This window comes from Emydura macquarii, unplaced genomic scaffold, assembly GCF_026122565.2.
Source record: "Emydura macquarii macquarii isolate MOO-44397 ecotype Brisbane River unplaced genomic scaffold, CSIRO-AGI_Emac_v2 contig_1253, whole genome shotgun sequence".
Classification (NCBI taxonomy): Eukaryota; Metazoa; Chordata; order Testudines; family Chelidae; genus Emydura; species Emydura macquarii.
The window spans coordinates 34664495-34683511 of NW_027131390.1; the positions used below are offsets into that span (position 1 = coordinate 34664495).

The 19017-nt window shown below is 47.4% G+C and overlaps 1 protein-coding gene across 3 annotated transcripts; it reads left to right on the forward strand.

The window, feature by feature from the left end:
- Positions 1-1214: 1214 nt before the first annotated feature.
- LOC137153283 (fetal and adult testis-expressed transcript protein homolog) lies at positions 1215-16598 on the forward strand. 3 transcript variants are annotated; one of them, XM_067548434.1, is made up of 6 exons: positions 1215-1322; positions 5132-5345; positions 6932-7098; positions 8933-9018; positions 13242-13320; positions 13827-16598. In XM_067548434.1, exons 1-6 carry the CDS (start codon positions 1245-1247, stop codon positions 13956-13958), a joined length of 756 nt encoding a protein of 251 aa, XP_067404535.1. In that variant the 5' UTR covers positions 1215-1244; the 3' UTR covers positions 13959-16598. The 3 variants fall into 3 exon arrangements, with proteins under 3 accessions (XP_067404535.1, XP_067404537.1, XP_067404536.1); XM_067548436.1 differs by lacking the exons at positions 13242-13320; positions 13827-16598 and adding an exon at positions 13119-13241; XM_067548435.1 differs by lacking the exons at positions 13242-13320; positions 13827-16598 and adding an exon at positions 10753-10970.
- The last annotated feature ends 2419 nt before the right edge of the window (positions 16599-19017 follow it).

The following is a 19017-nucleotide window of genomic DNA, read 5'->3' on the forward strand; positions in this document are numbered from 1 at the left end:
TCATGAATATTCAGGAGTTCATTTGCAGACTATCTGGTGGCGTGCCTCAAAATAATTAAAGGTATCAAGGTATGCCATGGCCGAGAAAAGTTTGGGAACCACAGCTCTACACTGCCATTGATAAGAGGTGCTCAGCATCTCGGACAGCCCAATCACGTTTTAAAAAATATCTATTTTTAACCGGACCCTACCCCCTTTTGAATAACAAAATCGCAAGGCTACTGAGAAGGATTTTCATTAAATGGCAGCTTCTCGGTAATATTGCTATGATATATAACAGAGAGCTGAAAAAACAGCCCTAGCACAACCCCAGAAAGCACTTTCCTCTTACACTGCCATCCCTCTAGCAAACACACTGTGCCTGTCTATATGGAGACTGAGTTCCAGAGCTGAGGTCTTCCGTTGCTATTGTCAGCAGGAACACTGGGTTATCTGGATGGAGTAGGCAGAGAGAGGCAGTCTCATGGGTAACCAGGGTTTTGTAGATGGAAAACGCCTGAAAATGTCACATGGGATTATAACTTCAGATGGGGAAAACACAACAGGAGCAATGGATTTCTTAAGAATCCTGTTTTCATGCTAATACTTAGATTGGAAGCTCCTTGGGGCAGGAACTGTCTTTTTATTCTGTTTGTACAGCGCCTAGCACAATGGTGAGCTGGTCCACGACTGGAGCTTTTAAGCACGATGGTAATACAGCTAATAACTTCCTTACAAGGAATTGAAAGAGGAATGACAGAGGAGCATTGTCTTAGAACCCTTATGGGTGGGAGACGGGTCTAGTGGTTAAAGCATAGCACTGGTATCAGGATTTGATTTCTATTCCTGGCTTTGCCATGGTGAAGTGACCTTAGATAAGTCAGTGCACCTGGTCTGTCAGGTGATAGTTACTTATCTCTCACTGAGAGGCTAAAGTCATTAGTGTTTGTAAAATGCTTGGTGATCCTCAGACGCAAAGTAGCATAGAAGAGCAAAATATTGCACAGCCCTGAACAATTAGCTGTTTGCAGGGTCAGGTCCTGTGCTGTATGAAACTCACCAGATAGGAGAGTGGAGGAGAAATGCTGAACATATTGTGTGCGCAACAAGATAAGTGGATTTCTAGCTCCCACAGACAAGAAGACAGGTGCTAATTAGCCACCTGCCATGTCTCATTAACAGGCCCGTCTGTCTCTTTAAAAGAATGAAGGACAGCTGCATCCTTCAGCCAATCCCACAGCTTTCCTGGAGCCTAACCGACCAAAATGGGAGGGATCAGGCCCTCTGGGCTTGACATCACCTTCCAGCTGATTACAAGGGGCCGGAAGAAGAGTTGTTTACAGGTTAGTAAGTTTCATTAAAAAACGGGAAATAATGCAAAAATAACACAAAACTAGCGAGCTGAAAGGAGGCTAAAGTTGGCTAAAGCAAAGAGGGGCGTGTGGGTTTGTTGCTTTAGAGGTGGTGCATAACGTAGCAAAGTTTAGTTTCCTTTCTAGAAGAATTCATTGTGGATTTGCATAGGCTAACTTTGTGAATGATTCCAGCTTCTCTCTCTCTCTCTTCCCAGCTGCATGCAGCCTGACAAGGAGGCCAGGCTCCTGACTTAGTCAATTTGCTTGACTTTACGCCAGGCACCTATGTGTGCCTGGCTTGCAGGGAGAAGTGTGTTTATAGGGCTGCCCTGTGTCCTAGGGACAGGATCTGGAGTGCTGGGACTGATGGGGCAGGGGCAGTGTAAAGTGAACTGGAAAGGAACCTGTCTCCTGATTGGAGTTTTGGCTCTTGATTTCAGCACAAATCTAGTGCAGTTTACTCTGGTCTGGTTTCCCCCAGCTGGGGCTGCATTATTGTTTTCTTTAGGGAAAATTAAATAAGCTCTGTCTTTTTAAAGTGGGGGTTTGTATTCTACTATTCAAGGTATTCACACATGCCAGCCCCACAAGGCAAAGCCTTCCCTCTTTTTCCTAATGGCTGGAGCTCAGCTCTTGCTGTCTGTGGTCTAACAAGGCCCCCCTCTTGTGGATGTAAGCATAGCTCATTCTCTGCTCTGCCTCTGTGCTATTGCTGTGTATGTCGCACACCTCCTTGCACACAGAGCCTACCTGCCTTTTGTTCCTTGGCTCCATGCCATGCTGCAAGCCAGGCTGCCCCCAGAATCCTTTGGTGCCAAGGGCAGAGCTTGATGTACATCAAGCAGGACAGGGCACTCTGTTCCCGATAGCATCGCTGCTATCGCACTTGGTGTCCCAAAGTGCTCTCTGCAGGGACGAGTTAGCTGTGGGAATGCAGTGACTGGGCCGGCCAGCGTAGCGGTGACTGGGCCATATTCCGATCTGGTGTAGGCAGGCATCAGGGGAGTTACTTCTAGTCCCATGGGCTCAGAATATGGCCTGCTCAGCAATTGATGAGAGCTCCTACCAAACCTAGCAGTTGCCAATTTCAAGAGATCAAAAACCATGAGTTTTAAAGAAGGAAATCCACCTGGTGGAGGTGTGGCGCAGGAGGTAGCGGGATTGGCTGAGAAGAGGGATCGGTCTGAGATCTGACTCTGATCTGGATTCTCCATCTCCTCTCTCTTCTTTTCCCCAAATGGAAATAGCCTTGCTCCTGCTGCCCTGCTTCTCAGTCCTTCCCCCACCAGCTGCTGCTAAATCTATGAAGAGAACAAAACCTGGGGGAGGCTTTTGGGAAAAGCCAGGCTGCATGTTTTCTTCTCTGCTAAAATCCTCTCTGGACATCAACGCCTTCGGTGAGGACACCAGGCTCATATACGGTGCCTTGCATCCATAGATCCCAAAGAGCTTTACAAAGGGGGGAGAGGGTCAGTGTCATAAACTCCATATTACAGGAGGGGAAACTGAGGCATGGGAAGGGGAAGTGACTTGCTGAAAGCCACTCTGGCAGAGCTGGAAATAGAGTCCAGATCTACTGAGTCCTGGTCCAGTGCTCTGTCCATTATGTTTTGCTGCCTCCTCTGTGGTTGTGTTACCTGTGTGAGCTGGGGAGCCCAAATCCTCTTGTGTTTTCCCCCTCCTCTCCTGCCTTGGAGAGGGATTATTGCACCACAAACACACACCAATTTGGTGTTCTCTCCGTGGTGCAGATTGGGAAATGGAGGCATGGGGCAGCTGTGACTTATCCCAGGTCACTCAGCAAGTCTGTGGCAGAGCTGGGGCTGGTACTCAAGGGGCTATTCTCACCCTCTTTTCAGCTGCATGGACAGCATCTCTCACTACCTCCATTCCTGCTGCTCCCAGCCAGTGCAGCTTGTTCCACTAGGCTTCTAGCTTCAAAAGAGCAGCCGTTGGAGAGCCTGTTGCTAGGGCCCTGGGACCCATTTGATGATGATTTTTTCTCTATGGAAAAGGAATTGAGCTGTTGTTTAAAATAAATGCAGAACAAAACTCCCTTGGCTGTAGAAACACACTCCTTGAATCCTTCCTGTGTTGGTCTCTCTACTCTCCATTACCGGAGCTGCTCCCCTCTTGTCTTTCATCTTCGTTTTGTTAATCTTTGGGGCAGGGCTCAGCGTTTTTCCCCCCCCCCCCCGGCCGCCCTTTACTGTTCTTCACTAAGCTTGTTTGTCACAGTAATGCCAGGTTCTTACCCCAGTACTTCCCCCTGTCTAAGGTGACCAGATGTCCTGATTTTATAGGGACAGTCCCAATAGTTGGGGATTTGTCTTGTATAGGTGCCTATTACCCTTCCCATCCCCTGTCCTGATTTTTCACACTTGCAATCTGGTTACCCTACTCGCGTCTTGTCATGCTGGGTGCTGCTCTCTGACCGGTGGCTGGCGGCAGAGGGATGTGATGTCCCTGCCTCATTGTGCTCAGTGGCAGAACCTGCCATGGAGACTTGATGAAGGGACAGAACTGTCCTAACAGGGTAACCCTGTGGTAACATTGGGCTGGACTTGGCTTGATTTCTGTTGGTTGGTGGCTGCTCACCTGTGCTTTCTAAACCCACCAGGTGCCTCTAAAGTGGGAGATTGACACTGATAGCCCTCTTGGGTTTTAAAGCCGGGGTGGTAGTCCCTGGCTCCTTTTGGGACCATCTTCTTGACACTTGTTCTAACAAGCATCTTTATTCAGACACAACCCATCTGTTAGGAAGTTCACCGTTACACCTTTGCTCTCTCGTGTTTTTGTCTGGTGGCTTGAACTCGTGGATTTCGCTCCCCTGCCTACTGCAGATTTCCCTCTAGCTCATCTCACCTGGCTTTTAAACAGTAAAATGGCCACGTCTGTGTTTGCTATGTACTGCACCTTTACATTTTGAAAAGCTCCTCCTCTTGAAAAGACGCTGACTTTTTTTTTTCTTTTCTCTCTCCTTCTTAAAGTCACAGTAGGGCTGCTCAGAAAACAAGCCTTTTGCCTGTAGAAAATTGAGATGAAAATGGCGGTGGGGAAAATTCCCTGGAAAATTTCAACTTTTCCCTGAAAGAAATGGTTTTTGGACAAAAACCTGAAATTTTTCTGTGGAAAGAACACACTTTTTTCATGAAAAATTCTGTTTAGCTGAAAACTGGTTTTCCTTCAAAAAACAGTTTTGATGGAAAAATTGATTGCCTGTACCATGTATCCTGTGCTCTATCCCACAGACCCTTTACTTTTTGTTTTTTCTTGCTCATTTCCTTACTGTAAAATAGGTCATTTACTGCTGAAAGTATTTTCAGCATACATATGCTCTTGGCATATGGAGAAATGGAAGAGAACACCTTTTTTCCCCCCTTCCCACAGGAATTTCCAATTTTAATCTGTCAGAATCTGTTCCCCCTCCTCCCACCAGCTACACTTCTTAGGATGTGCGGTTCCTTGGCTTTTAAAATCTAGTGTCCCTTTTACATAGATTACTTCTGCCATTGACCTGCTGGGTGACCTTGGACATGTCACTTCACTTCTCTCTGCCTCAGTATCATTATCCTCATTTCACAGATGACCTCCCTTGTAAAATGCTTTGAGATTTAGTGATGAAAGGCGTTTTGAGAGTTAGGGATGATGATGATTGATTATTATTAGTTTTGCATCTTAAATTGTGCCCACCTTGGCAAGATGTGAGACTGTGTTGGTGTTGATCCCTCTCTTTCAGTGGTGTGTTGACTTTTTTTTTTTTTTTTTTTTTTTTTTTTTATTGTGTGACATCACAGGCTGGGAATGAAATGACAATGTGGCCGTTTCGGGGCCTGGAGGTGAACCGAGCCCCCTGTGACCTGAGCTTCATGGAGGCCATCAGCCAGCGGATGCAGGTGCCCAACAGGCTGAAGATGGTGGATGAGTCCAGCCTACTGGAGGAGGAGAGAAAAGCTGAGGAGCTTCCCCCTTCCTTCCAGATGCACATCCCTGATAGGCTATCGCTGGCAGGTGATGTAATGGGCTGGCTCTGACTGGACATGGACTAGCCCACAGTGTAGAATGCAATGAACTCTGAGTAGCATCCCCTGTCAGGTGGCCCCAATGTGCTTTGCAGAGAGGGTGGGGATGGAGGGTTTGGTTCAGAGAATTGCATTGGCTGCTGCTATGTGAGAGGAGAGAAGGAGCAATGCAGGGGCTGGAGTGATAAGGAGGCAAAAGATCAGTGCCTTCCTGCAGCAGGAGGGAGGTGTGGGGGAAGAGATGTTAAAATGCTTGGCAGCGGGGGACAGGAAGCAAGTGGGAAGTGATATTAATCACATACAAGACCAAGTGTGGAGCGAAGATGCAGGAGAAGGTGACTATGAAGTATGGAGGTTTAGCTGGAACAGTGTGAATCCATGGAGAATTTTGACAGCCACATGGGGGTTTTGGATTAGGGCTGGAGGTGGCTAGGAAGCCAGAGATGGTGATGGTGGAGAGGGGTAATGTAGCTTTCTGGGCAACAGAGTGGTCCAGCTGCAGCATTCTGGATCTTAGACTGCAGGAACCCAAGAAAGACTGAATCAGCCCAGGTGAAACGGAAATGCTGGCGAGGATGAATAATGGTCCAAGCAGGGCTAAGGTGAGGGTGGGTTCCGGCCATGCCTGTAGAGCTAGTGACAAGGCAGGTATAACACAGGCAGGTTTGCAGCTGCGGAAAGGGTGAGAGCAACAATGTTTGGGGTCAAGGATTGCTCAGTGTGCGCGGTCCTGGGGGCAGAGGGTTTGAGGTGGGGTGCCATTCAGCTGAGGTCAGGGAGAGGGCATGTGCTCATCAGAGAGTGGTGGGGTGATGGAGGAAAGGACCTAAAATCCTCTTGGTGCCACTCAAGCTGGCTAAGAGCCTGGAGTAACCTCCTATTTGAGGGAGGTGGACCTATGACCAGTGTGTGATCCATAGCTCCTTCTCTCCACCGTTTGGTAAACTCGCCTATTTGGGATGCCAGGTAAACGAAGACCCCTGACCCCTGCTCTTTGAACAGTAACTCTGAAACCACAGTCACTATGCAACTCCAAAGCTGCTAGCAAAGTGACTTTCCTTCTGTGCGCCTTGCGAGGAAGGCTGACTTATCCTCTGCACAGCTGGTGCGTGTCCGACTAGTGCTAGATTTAGAGACGTGGTGCTGAGCAGTGAATGTTTCATTCAGAGGAGTTTTGTCATCACTCTCCATTCAGGTTCCATTGTATGTGGGTGTAAGAATCCCGGCATGGGATTTCCATGTGCCGGTGGGTGGGTGGGTAATGCGTGCTAATGAAGCCTGCCCCACTTTCAGCCAATGGGAGAGCGCTCCAGTGATTACTGGAAGCAGACAGGAAATCCTGAAATGGATTTGTGGGACAACCTGGAACAGGCACCAGTTAAAGACTGCAGATGACTGTGAAAGCTGCAGGGTTGTGTGTGTGTTTTCCTGGTGGGGTACTGTATCGGTAGCCATAGAAACACAGAGCTACTTCTCCCAGGGATTTGGGCATCTCTCCCCCACGGGTCTGAATGCTACACTCTTACGTTCTGGAACACACACACATGTGTTTCTAACTGCCCTCTCTTTCCGTAGAGATGATGGAAGCTGGTTTAAGGCCTCTCCTGTTGGACCAACGACAGCAGCACCCCTCTATTGTTGTGCATGCACCTGAGGACCCCTCCACCCTGCCGGCAGCATTTGGGGAGCTCCTATTTCTGAACACCACCACCCAATCAGGCACCCAGAAACGCAAGCGATCGGTACTGTGCCTAGAACAGACATGGGTACCCAGAACAAGGCAGTCTCCAGGAGAGAAATTCCTGGGATGGTGAAATGTCCCCAGTTTTGGTTTCCTCCTGGGTCCCATAGGCCACCTGTTAGTGCCCTGTACCTGTGACATAGTCCTGATCTAAGAGAAATGACCTACCACATGTTAAAGGAGAGCCCCCACCTCTGCAGAATAGATTGATAGGATGACCCATGTTGAAGTCTTCTCCTAGAAGTACCCGTTCGGTCTAGAGCGAAAGGTCTTTGGAGGGGTTCTCTCTGAATTCATTTTTGCTCCACCACTGACGCCATCTGCTGTCATCTCCTCTGGGCAGAATGCATCCTGCAGAATCCACACTGGGGCCACTTTGCTTGATGTGGTATGTCCCATAGATAGGCCAAATCAGGCGTTTTTCAAGCCCTTCCTAACAAGCAACTCTCCTACCGTCAGACAGCAAAAGGAATTAGTTTCAGCAGTACTTGTGATCAAAACAGTATTAAAAAATCCAGCGTCAGCTACTTGAGGAAAATTTTACTCTAATGCAAAACTAATCTAGAAGAAAGAAGCTATCTCTCATTTCTCAACACTTACAAGTAGAGATGTGCATCTCTTGTCACTTGGACCATCCAGCCAGGCCTCCTGTAAGGTGCTTTCACCCCCTGGAGCTCTACAGGAGTGCTGGGATATGTAGAGCTTAATTTCCTTCTCTTCAGAGCTCACTCGGTGACGTAAATGCCAAATCTAACTCTTCTGGCTCCAGCCAGGCCCTAGCTGTGATCTGAAACGAAGGGAAATGCCGGGGAGCCACCACATTTTCATGCAGTTCCCCTTCCCAGCTGCAGCATTCCCTTATCAGCCACGGGGGGGGGGGGGGGGGGGGGGTGGTCATGTGCACTTCAGGCCCATGGTCAAGGTTGTTCCATTAAAACTTGATACTAGTGGAAATGTTTTCAGGGAAGGTCGGCTCACCAGGCCTTCTCTTGCTCCTGTGGAATGGCAAAACTCCATCTGTCCCCTCCAAGAACAGTATATTTTAAGCTGCCTCATAGGCTGTGGCAGGAGGCTAGTCTGTGATCAAACCAAGGCATAAACGGCCAGTCTTGCTTTGCTGTCTGAGGCAAATGAAATGCAAGAGAAGAAACAAATTTCAAATGAGGTTCTATACAAATTATTTCAGCTTCAATAAGGGTTTTTATTTGACTCTGATTTTTTGTATCTAGACAGTGTCCTTATTATGTATTCTCACGGAGCCAGGCTGATCATGGGGAAGGCTGGTGTGGAGATGTGTTCTGGCATATGCTGCTTCTGGATCTAACCTACTATGTCACATTAATGCCTTTATGGACTGAATGCTTGTATAATTATGACATACATTATGTGGTGCATTGTTTAAAGAGTGGGGCTAAAGTTACCACAATGTCAGCCGGGATGGTGTTGCATAAATCGGTGATCATTCTGTTACTCCAGTGACAGAGTATGAATTTGAAATTGGTGCCTGCGGTCCTTACTCAGGCAAAACTCCCATTGAAGCCAGTGGGTGCTTTACTGGAGTACAGACCATGGGATCAGGCCCGTGTTGCTGTGAAGGCAGACTTGTTTACTGCGATAAAACCAATTGGCATGGCAGTTTCACAGTAACTACAGTGGTGCTGAAAGAGAGCTGCAGCAATTATGTTGAGTTACCAGGGGGGTTGCCCTCTGCTGGCTACTGCCATGACTGATGGTGGCAGAGCATAGGGGAGGCCATGGGATGGTTGAAGAGGTTTAATAAGGGCAATGACTCACAGACTTTCAATACTAATGCTATCATTTATGTGTTCTAACAGGCCCATCCTGGCAGACTGCGGAAGGAGAGAACTCGGAGCGAGAACCCCCAGCTTGCCTTGCGTGGCACAGGCCAGAAGCCTGACCGGTGAGAATTATACCGGTGGTATAAGAAGATGGGGCACCAACCTATTGACTCTGAGCTGGTGACCTGGTTGAATATGAAGGGCTGGTAGGGATCTTGAAAGGCAATCTAATCCATCTCCCAGCACCAACTATACCTAGACAAAACACCTGCCAGGGATGATCTAACATCTTATTACAAACCTCCAATTATTAGGATTCCACAACCTCCCTTGGTAACCTATTTCAGTACTCAACCATTCTTAGCCTTAGATAGTGTGTGTTTTTTTTTTTTTTTTTTTTTTTTTTTTTTCCCCCCAGCCTAAATATCCCTTGCTGATTACTTCTTGTCTGACTTTCAGTGCACATGGAGAACAAGTGATCATCATCCTCTTTATAACGGCCCTTACCATATTGGAAGAGTAGTATCAGGTCCCCCCTCAGTCTTCTAGCCTCAACATTAAACATGCTCCGTTACTTTAGCCTTTCCTCATGGGTCAGGTTTTCTAAACCTTTTTTGTCATTTTTGTTGCTCTCCTCTGGACTCGCTCCAATTTGTCCCTATCTTTCTGAAAGTGTGGTGCCTAAAACTGGACATGATACTCTAGCTGAGGCCTCGGTGCCGAGTAGTGCGGGACAGTTACTTTGCCTGTCTTACATATGACACTTGGGTTAATACACCACAGAATGACATTAGGCTTTTTTTGCAACTGCATCACATTCTTGTCTCATGTTCAATCTGTGACTCTCTATCACCTCCAGATTCTTTTCAGCTGTACTATCGCCTAGTTAGTTAGTTATTCTGTAGATTTTTTTGTAGATGTGCATTTTTTTCCCTTCCTAAGTGCTGTACTTTACACTTGCCTTTATTCAATTTCATCTAGTCAAATTCAGTCCAATTTATGAAAGGCATTTTGAATTCTAATCCTGTCCTCCAAAGTGCTTGTGATCCCTCGCAGCATGGTATCATCTACAGATTTTATAAGCATACTCTTCACTCAATTATCCAAGTCATTCATGAAATATTGAATAGGGCCAGACCCCTGATGGGCCCATTAGATGCTCTCCCAGTTTGACAGCAAACCATTGATAACTGCTCTTTCAGCCAGTTGTGCACCCACCTTATAGTAGTTTCATCTAGACCACATTTTGCTAGTTTGCTTCTTAGAAGGTCATGTGGAACTGAGTCAAAAGCCTTACTGAAATCAAGGTATATCGCATCTACTGCTCCCCATCCTATCCACTTGGCCAATAACCCTGCCAAAGAAGCAAATTAGGTTGGTGTGGCATTTGGTCTTGACAAATCCATGTTGGTTATTACTTATCACCCTGTTGTCTTCTGGTGACAAGCTGATTGTTTGTTGAATCATTTCTTCCAGTATCTTTCCAAGTATTGAAGTTAGGCTGACTGGTCTATAATTTCCTGGGTCCTCTTTCTTCCCCTTTTAAAAAAGACAGGCACTGTGCTTGCCCTTCTCCAGTCTTCTGGGACCAAACCTGTCTTTCATGAGTTCTTGAAGATAATTGCTAATGGTTCTGAGATTGCTTCAGCTAATTTGTGTCCATTTGATGTATGGGTGTAAGTGAGATGGTTCCCTTGCCAGGTGTATTCCACTGTGAGGCTTGGAGCCATCATAAGGTCACAGAGAACAGCCAAATCTTGTGGTCCCCGGGTGCACCAGTGTGTAGAGTGGAGGGACGAGAAATACAGCTAAGCATGGAAGGAAATAACCGACATGATTCTGTATGTGCCCTGCAGGCCAGACACAAGCCCACTGTCCAGCCCCCCATTCCCACCATTCACCCAGGATGGCAGGATCTACTCCTTGCAGAACATCTTCCAGATGCTGTGCTTCTTGGGTCATGTACTCTTCCATCGTGTTAAGAAGTCTGCCCATGTCCAAGCCCAGCCCAGGTGATTCCATCTGGCTTGTTTCAGGCCTGCATCTGCACAACTCTCTCTAGGGGCTGCTGCTTTTTATATGCCTCACGCCACATGGTGTCTTTGAAGGGGGCATGTGCTTTTTAACCTGTAGGGAACAGGAGAGGAGCCATTCAGAATGTTCTCGTGGGTTCTTTCATGCTCTTTGCTGTCTTACAGTCCCAGCTGCTAGCCTATGGTGATGGGGTGAGGGAAACTAAGATGTTCAGTCAGCTTGGTCTACCTGAAGCTCCCAGAGCCAGGCTTCTGTCCACCTGCTTCTGCTAACATCAATAATTCCCTTGGCTATCAAATGCCTCCTGTATCGTTCACATGGTTCAGGCTATGCTTTAATGTTACACGAGTGCTGGTTTTCTGCATTTACACTGCCTGGTTGGTTTTTATGAAATGGGTGGGGCGGGAAAGGGAATCCAGAGCTATTTGGCTGCAGATTCCATGATTGAGCCTCTGGCATGGGTTTCTGATGCAGCAGCTCTCTTCTCTGCACAGATGATGAGCTTTGCAGGCTCCCTACACCAGTGGCTATAACGCAGTCATCCTTAAATTATCTTTCAGGATCCTGTTACACTGAGCTGTGCGGCTCCTGCAATTTACACCTCATCTGTGTTGTCAGTAGGCTAGGACCTCCTTAACCAAATGATTTTGAGGAAGGAGAGGGGAAACAGAAGCTATATTGTGTAGACACAAAATGACATTCACTTATTGAAAACCGCTTGACTAACTCCCTTCAAACCTGACTTGCTTTTTGAAGTCTGGTTTCTCTACAAAACAAGCCAAGTTTGAAATGTGAGTTTTGGCTATTTTTTTTTTTTTCTCTTACGCAAATGCACCATTTCTGATATACGAAATGTTTATTTTCACCCACTGCATAAAATGACTGAACTGATTTTGCTCTAACTTTCATAACCAGAAAGAAACCTTTGTTAAATTTCTGCTAGGATAACATTCTTGAAAGTTGAATCACTAGGGAAAAAAGAGGGTTAGAATTTAAAAGCAACTTTCAGTCTCTATACCATAACGAGGACTACCTAGACCTGATATGATTTTTCAATTACAATTTTTTGGGTGGTTGTTTGGTGTCTGATGTCTGGTAACATTAGCACTGTTGCATCACAAACTTTTTTTTGTCATTGCATTTATTGTATCTTACATATAACAACTCTATATATTTGCTCAGAGTCCATTTCCTTAACCTTCTTCATACTGTCTTGGATTGTGGTGTTTACCCCCAGAGAAAACTTTGGGAACTAATTAAAATCCAGAGATCTCTTATCTGTGTTTTATGTGTTAACTTATTCCACATTTTGGGCCAGAATCTCTCAGCTAGTGTAAATGGGAGCAATGAAGTCATTGCAACTATATCTATCCATACTAGCTGAGAATCTGTTTTGGAGTACTGCATGAGGAAAGTGATCTGAAAATGGCAGTCCCCTTTTAACCTAGCTCTAGTCCTATCCACTGACTTTCCTGGGACAAAGCTTTTACTCCTGGTAGTCCTGAGGACTCAATGAACTGGAGTTTGTTCTGCCTCGTATATTGTCATGGGCAGGTCTGTCATTTAATGCCAACTGGGGAATCTTCATTGCTGGTGATTGTAAGAAGCAGACAGAACACGAGTGGATTTTCCCCCGCCGCCCCACCCTGCCTCCCAGGTGCCACATAGAATTTCTCATGAGGGCAATAAAATCCTTTTACTAGTGATGTGAGCCTGCTGGAGGTCATGGAGAGTAACTAGAGACCCCTCCTTTTCAGAGAGATTCTAATCTGATGGCTGATGCACTGGGACAGACAGTCCCCATTTGAGTTTAGTGGGGGGAGGAACAGCTTTATATACAATGGGCCAGATCCTCCGCTGGTGTAAATCAGCATAAATCCATGTACTTTAATAGAGCTATGCCAGTTTGTCAGCTGAGACCATGGCCCTGTTTTGTGTTTGCATGCACTATTCTAATTACTGTGTGTATATAGAAAAGTGACACTTGGTAAATATCACATTCTCTACACACCACATGTTGGGATCCTAACAATATAGATATGTCTCTGTAACACTGCCCTTTGCAGCATGGGTTGTATATCTTGTAATGATGGTTATTGAGGAATGCATGTTGGCAGGGTTTAAGTGGTTAAAAAGACATGCAGCATCTCCACAATAACATCTGTGTTTTGATTTCCCTATCCAACAGGTGTGCTTTGTGCGTGAATACCCTTTCCTCCCACCTCTTCCTGGCTACATACAGCGGTTGATGTGATTGCCTCTCTTGATCTTTGTTTGCAAATTTGCATCTCTTTGTTTTCCTTCTGCCTAGCTCCCATGACACAGGGCTAGCCCCAGAAAGCTCCCTGGAGGAGATCGGCGTGACTGATGTTATAGCAATGAGAAAACAGGTGAGAGAGAGAGAAGAGAAATTTTGCAACTGGAGTCTGTGAAAGCTGCTTAAGGGATAATGACCGCAGTTACCAGGATCAGCAGTGAGCTTCTCCACAGCTAGCATTCTTACACTGGCCCTTGTGGGCACCCCCGATAAGAGGAGGGATCAGAGTGTCTATGGGCTCCTCTCACAATCAATGCTCCTATCCTCATAGATTGCTATGGGGATTTTGCTGTCCTAAGACAAATGGGAAGGGCTTGCCTCTCCCAGACTCCACTCACTGACACTAAATGGCCCCAGCACTCTGCTGGCCCTAATGTTTTGCTTCCTTGAGCAACTGCCTGCTGTGTTCATGTGGTACAGATGATGACCCTTTCCATGCCAGGACGGTCTCCCCTGCTGGGAAAGGTAGACCTGGCGTAGCTGAGAGCTGGTAGAGGGTAGGGGCAGCTTCCTTTCCATCACCCTAGGATTCCTCAGTTGCTGCATAACTTGTAACTGACCTGGCTGCTTTTTCTGCAGTTGAACAAGATCTCAGGTAGGCTGCGGACTCTGGAGGAGCAATGTACCGGCTGGCGTCAGAAGGAGCTTCTGGTCTACTCTGTGCTAGTCTCTGCGTGTCTCATCAACACCTGGCTTTGGCTAAGGAGATAAAGAGCCCTAGTCATCCCAGGGGAGAGAGAGAGCGTGTGTGTGTGTGTGTGTGTGTGTGTGTGTGTGTGTGTGAGAGCACGCTAGGGGAATCTTTGCTAGAGCACTTCTGAACAGTAAACTCTGTGCTGCTTTAATGCGACTGACCCCCTTCTCATAGTGCAGATCCCCTGAGGATCTGAGACCTCTGGGCCCCGTTGGTGTGAAGATGAACAGACTGGGATGTACCTGTGGTGCTGGGGGAAGTGAGAACTGGAAGGCTGGGTTCACTTGGCTCTACATCCAGTGACTACAAGGAGATGTTTGGGAAGGATGGAGAGTGCTTATTTATAAACAATGAACTTCTGTCTGTGTCCTCCATATGTGGTGCTTTGGGCTGTAGCTATATCCCATCACTACTGCTATACCAATATGAAATCTGGTGGTGTAAGCTGGTTTGAGTCAGTACCTGGGTGGGAAGCCTCCAAGGATAACCCAGGTGCTGCAAGTAGTAGTGTTGGTCATTCAGGGGTGACCCTTTTTCTTTTTTTCCTCTGCATCTGCACTGAACTGGTGCCCCAGCCTGGTGTTAGGGGGTGCTAGGCTGCTATTGGTGCCATCTTTCAGAGAGGAGATGTTAATGAAGTTCAGGGCATCCAAAATTCCACTGCCTTTGGAATATGGTCGGCCCTGGTCTCCTGGCCCAGTTCCAACCGGGTAACTAAACTTTGACTCCTTATGATTCCCCTGGAGTTTTATTTAGGCACTTGTGCATCTCCTGCCCTAAATTCGTGTTGAGTGCCTGTGCACTTTCAAACAGCTGCTATGTCTCATCTCAGAGAAGGCTGCATCTTTTGTGGTGGGTGAAGCAATCTGTATTTATTTAGTTTGTAAAGCACATTGGTATCCTTGACATTGCAAGTTGATCTGTAAGATCTTTGTTGGTACTCAGGTGTTGTCTAGGAGCATTACAGTCCAGGAGTCTGGATGATGATGTGGGTATTTGGGTATAAATAGGCTCAGAGGACGAGATCCCCATCAGCTGGATGATAATCCATTCAATCAACTCTTGTAGCACCATGTATTCCAGGAGTGCTACAGGCTTGGGCTGGGGTAGAAAAGAATTGTTCAGGCTCTGTGCTAAGGTGCCTATGGCTGCTAATATGGAGCTGTTGCCAAGATGACGTGTTGAGCGACTGAAGTGGCCCTAAGATACAAGGACAATTCTTGGCTCATTACTGGCTTAAAAAAAACTGTCATGTGACGAGTCTGGAAACTGCTGCCACTTACCTTCTTTGATCTTTGCAATCTGCTGTTTCAGAACAGTGTTAACCATTTGGATCACATATGCAGAGGTCTTGCTTAGCTCATTTACAGCCCACAATGCGCTTTTTTTGCACAAGCATCTGACTTCACTCCCCCATTTTGAATGGTGGTTAGGTGCAGCAATATTATCCTTTATATAGCGCAACCTGCCAAGCACTCTTATAGACATGAACGCAGACAGGGACCCTACCTGAGAGGGTTTGCAATCTAAATAGACAATGTGCAACTGCAAGAGGGGATGGATGGTAGATAGCAGAAAACAATGCAGCTGAATGGTGAATTTTAGCATGTGTGCTTATATCTTGTCCTCTCACACAACGATTCATGGCCATAATAGGGAATCTTTCAGTTAGTTTTGATGTATGTAACAATGCACACAGCCAGAGTTTGGGTCAGGTGTTTAGCCCAGTTGTAAGCAGGCTTCTCTTATTCCATCCATAAATAAACATGGATGCACTTTAGGTCATTTAGATGTCCAAGTACCTGATTTACAGGCACAGATATGTAGAGGTTTAAATGACTTACATTGTACCAAGTAACCTGGCCTATAAATCAGATTCTTGGGCACCTAAATAATTGACCCATAAATCAGTGTGGGTGCAAATTGTGCCTTGGAGGCCAGTGATTGAGCTGAGGAGAACATCAAGATTTATTGCAGCAGAAGCTGAGATCTGCTAATTGTTCAGCTGTCTCATGATGAAATGATGGTGTGCATATGGGGCTAGCTGGCTGTCAGCCTAGAGGTGGTGCCTTCATCTCAAGGTTAAGGGACATGGGTGAGGTCATAGGGAGGGACCTTGTATTGCTTCTGTGTGGGGTATTCTGTGGTGATCGGATTTCAGGCTGTAGGGCTGTCGCTCCAGCTTCTCTCAAATCTCTTGGCTGGGGTTTCCAAAGGGCCCCAGCCATTCCAACAGGGCTCAGGTGGGCCTGCTCCTCTCACTTATCACTCCATTTGCATGTCATTGTAGCAGATTTTCCTCTTTCAAATCTCAGCTTGAATTTTGCCAGAAATGTGTGTGCTCTTTTGGGGCTCCTGCCTTTTTAGAACAGGAGCTGGTTGCTGTAGGGAGCTGTGCTTTCCATTCCTGACCCTAGATTAAAGACAGGTCCTGTGGGATGTCCATCCCCCCCGCCCCCTGCTTCTATTGAAATCATTTGGAGCAGGGATGGCTCAGCAACTTGCAGAATCAAGTCTGTTCTGTCTACTCAGGGGCAAGTGCTGACCAGTCACCAGTGGTGCAATAAGGCTTTATTTTGTATAAGGCATATGTCTTGCTGATTGTATGTTTGTATAAACCTGGAAATATAAATCAATAAAATGCATTTTTAAACAAAGCAGCCTCTTGGCTAACGGTGTCATGAACCCCCACAGGTCTCAAGCCTGGGTCTGTGGGTTTCCCCGTTGACTCGCTTCCCTGCTTCCCCATAGTAACTTACTACTACGTGATGGAGCAGAAAGACCATGAAACCTGAAGCTACATCACAGATGCCTCCCTGAGGCCCTGGCTGGAGGAATACAGGGACCTCTGACTGGTCAGGGCTTCCTATTTAAACCCAAAGAGTGGCAGAGGGACATATCTGCATGACTAGGATGACCAGGCCTCCTGATGTATCAGGGCCACCCTCATAGTGGGGCTTTGTCTTTGTAACTATCTCCTACATGCTCTCTTCTCCCCCCCCCCCCCCTTACTTCTTAAGTACAACTGGGCTCTGCCTTGTCTGACTCCTGTGTCCTGTCCTGAACCTTGCCCTGGGTCTCTAACACTGACCCGTGGCTTGATTCCCAACTCTGACTCCTGCTCCAGTCACTAGCCCCAACCACCTGTATCCTGGCCCTGCCAGGTGGCCTCTGAACCCACTCACCATATCAGCCAGGGTAGGAATAATCAGGGCTGTGACCTGGTGCTGGGGGTTCTAGCCACCCATGTATATTTTGAATAAGGCTCCAGTCTCCTGCCGCTGTAAGAGCATGCTGGCTAAATTGGCCAGCCAGAGTAAAATAAAAAACGACACAACCTGAGGACCAGGGGCTATTCATGGCTTGGCAATGCTGCTGCTGATTCCAGGTGAGGAACAGTCTTTTCCTCCTTGGGACATCCTCTCCAGCAGGGACAGGAAACCTGATTGGCTAAGCTGCTGTCTGTCCTGCTGCTCTTGTTGATCCTCTTCCATTGTGATGGCCAGAGACAGCTGGCAGGCTGCCCCTGTCCAGCGTGAGCTCCTGGCTCCTTGGATGGGGTCAGCTCTTCTATAGCAGGAAGAGACTTGTCCCTGGCTTTTGGGAAGGTGGTCCTTCACCACAGCATTCCTCTATGCTTCCCCTCCATCCCCCAAGGATGTCAAAGCTCCGTGCAGCTAACTTCTACAAACGCCTCTTGGAGATGGGCATTCTCCACATAAGGGAAACTGAGGCACAGAAAAGTGAAGTGACTTAACCAATCATCAGTAAAACAAGAACTAGAACCCAAGAGTCCTGACTTTTAGCCCACTGTACCATCCACTTGACTACACTTCCTCATTTAAAAACTAGGGCTTGAGCCCAGCTGGGAGCTTAGGGGTGGTGGGGCCTGGACAAGCCCCTGAGACAATGAGGAGATGTAGAAAACGAAGAACATGGCTCGGGGACAGGAATACAGACACATCAGGTTTACATGGCTCCTGGAGAATCCCGTTCAGCTCTGCGGCCCCTCGCCCTGGGCACTTTCCACTCACACTATCCCTGAGGTTTCACTTGATAGGTGGCAGGCATTTGGAGATGCCAAAGGAGATCAGCTAGTATGTGGCAAAGCAGAGTGAGTGTATGGAGCTAGGCTGAAGGGCGTTAGTGCCTCTCCAGCCATGGTGCTCTCAGGGCCTACACAGGGTGCAGGAGATGTAACAGCAGCCCTGGGTGGAACCGAGGGACTTAAGTAGAAGGGAAGAGGGCTGTAACTCTCAGCAAAAAGTAGCTCTCTTCATAACCCCCTTCTCCTGCAACACCAGATCGTCATCCCCTTGGATTGGGCCGGCGTGGGGAGACCCACCGCTGGGTGAGATTTAGCCCCAGAGCTAAATGTTGTGTGCCAGTGTTACAGAGAGACCCTCCCGTGTGTTGGGATGGAGGCAGTGAGACATGACAGGCAGAGGTGGAGGCTTTGATAGTACCAGCTATTCAGAAATGCCCCACTAATCTGTCTGGAGATGGCCCCATGCAGTGGTAGGCACACCTGCTGGGGGAAGGGAGTGGGGCCAAGGGGTGGTGCTTAATCTTCCTTCCTTGTTGGTGTGCAGATGGGCCCTGGTGAAGTGGGTGGGGATTTTGGATCTGGGGGGGTTGGAGATTTGCTATTTGCCAGTTGAGCAAGGACAGCTCTGATAGGAAAATAAATGTCCTGAAGTTCCTCCAAAAATATGAGAAACTCTGAGGCAGAAAAATGAAGAGGGAAGCCATAAGTCAAATTCTGGCTTTGAAAGCTGTGGCATTGACCTGAAACCAGCAGGCCTGGTTGCCTGGGGGTGAGGCAGAGTTGGGAATGGATCAGTTTGGAAGGGGGAAAGCTCCTGGATATTATTGCTGCTGAACGATAGCATTGCTAGCTGCATTTGGGGGCTAATAGTTCCCCTGTGTCTAACTTCGCTGTGCAGCCACTCAGTTAAGCAGGCTCCTCCTTCAGCAATCCCAGGGACATCCAACATCTCAATATGGTCTGAGTACAGTGCAGGGAGCCCCAGCTTCTGGTAGCTGGGTGCCTGCACAGTTCCCACAGTGGCCTCA

What these genes read in the sequence shown, in the direction of transcription:
- LOC137153283 (XM_067548434.1), top strand. Translation starts at nt 1,245, where the DNA reads ATGGGAGGGATCAGGCCCTCTGGGCTTGACATCACCTTCCAGCTGATT. An exon ending in TGATAGGCTATCGCTGGCAG is followed by an intron (nt 5,346 to 6,931) that starts GTGATGTAATGG and finishes CTCTTTCCGTAG; the next exon opens with AGATGATGGAAGCTGGTTTA. An exon ending in TTATAGCAATGAGAAAACAG is followed by an intron (nt 13,321 to 13,826) that starts GTGAGAGAGAGA and finishes CTTTTTCTGCAG; the next exon opens with TTGAACAAGATCTCAGGTAG.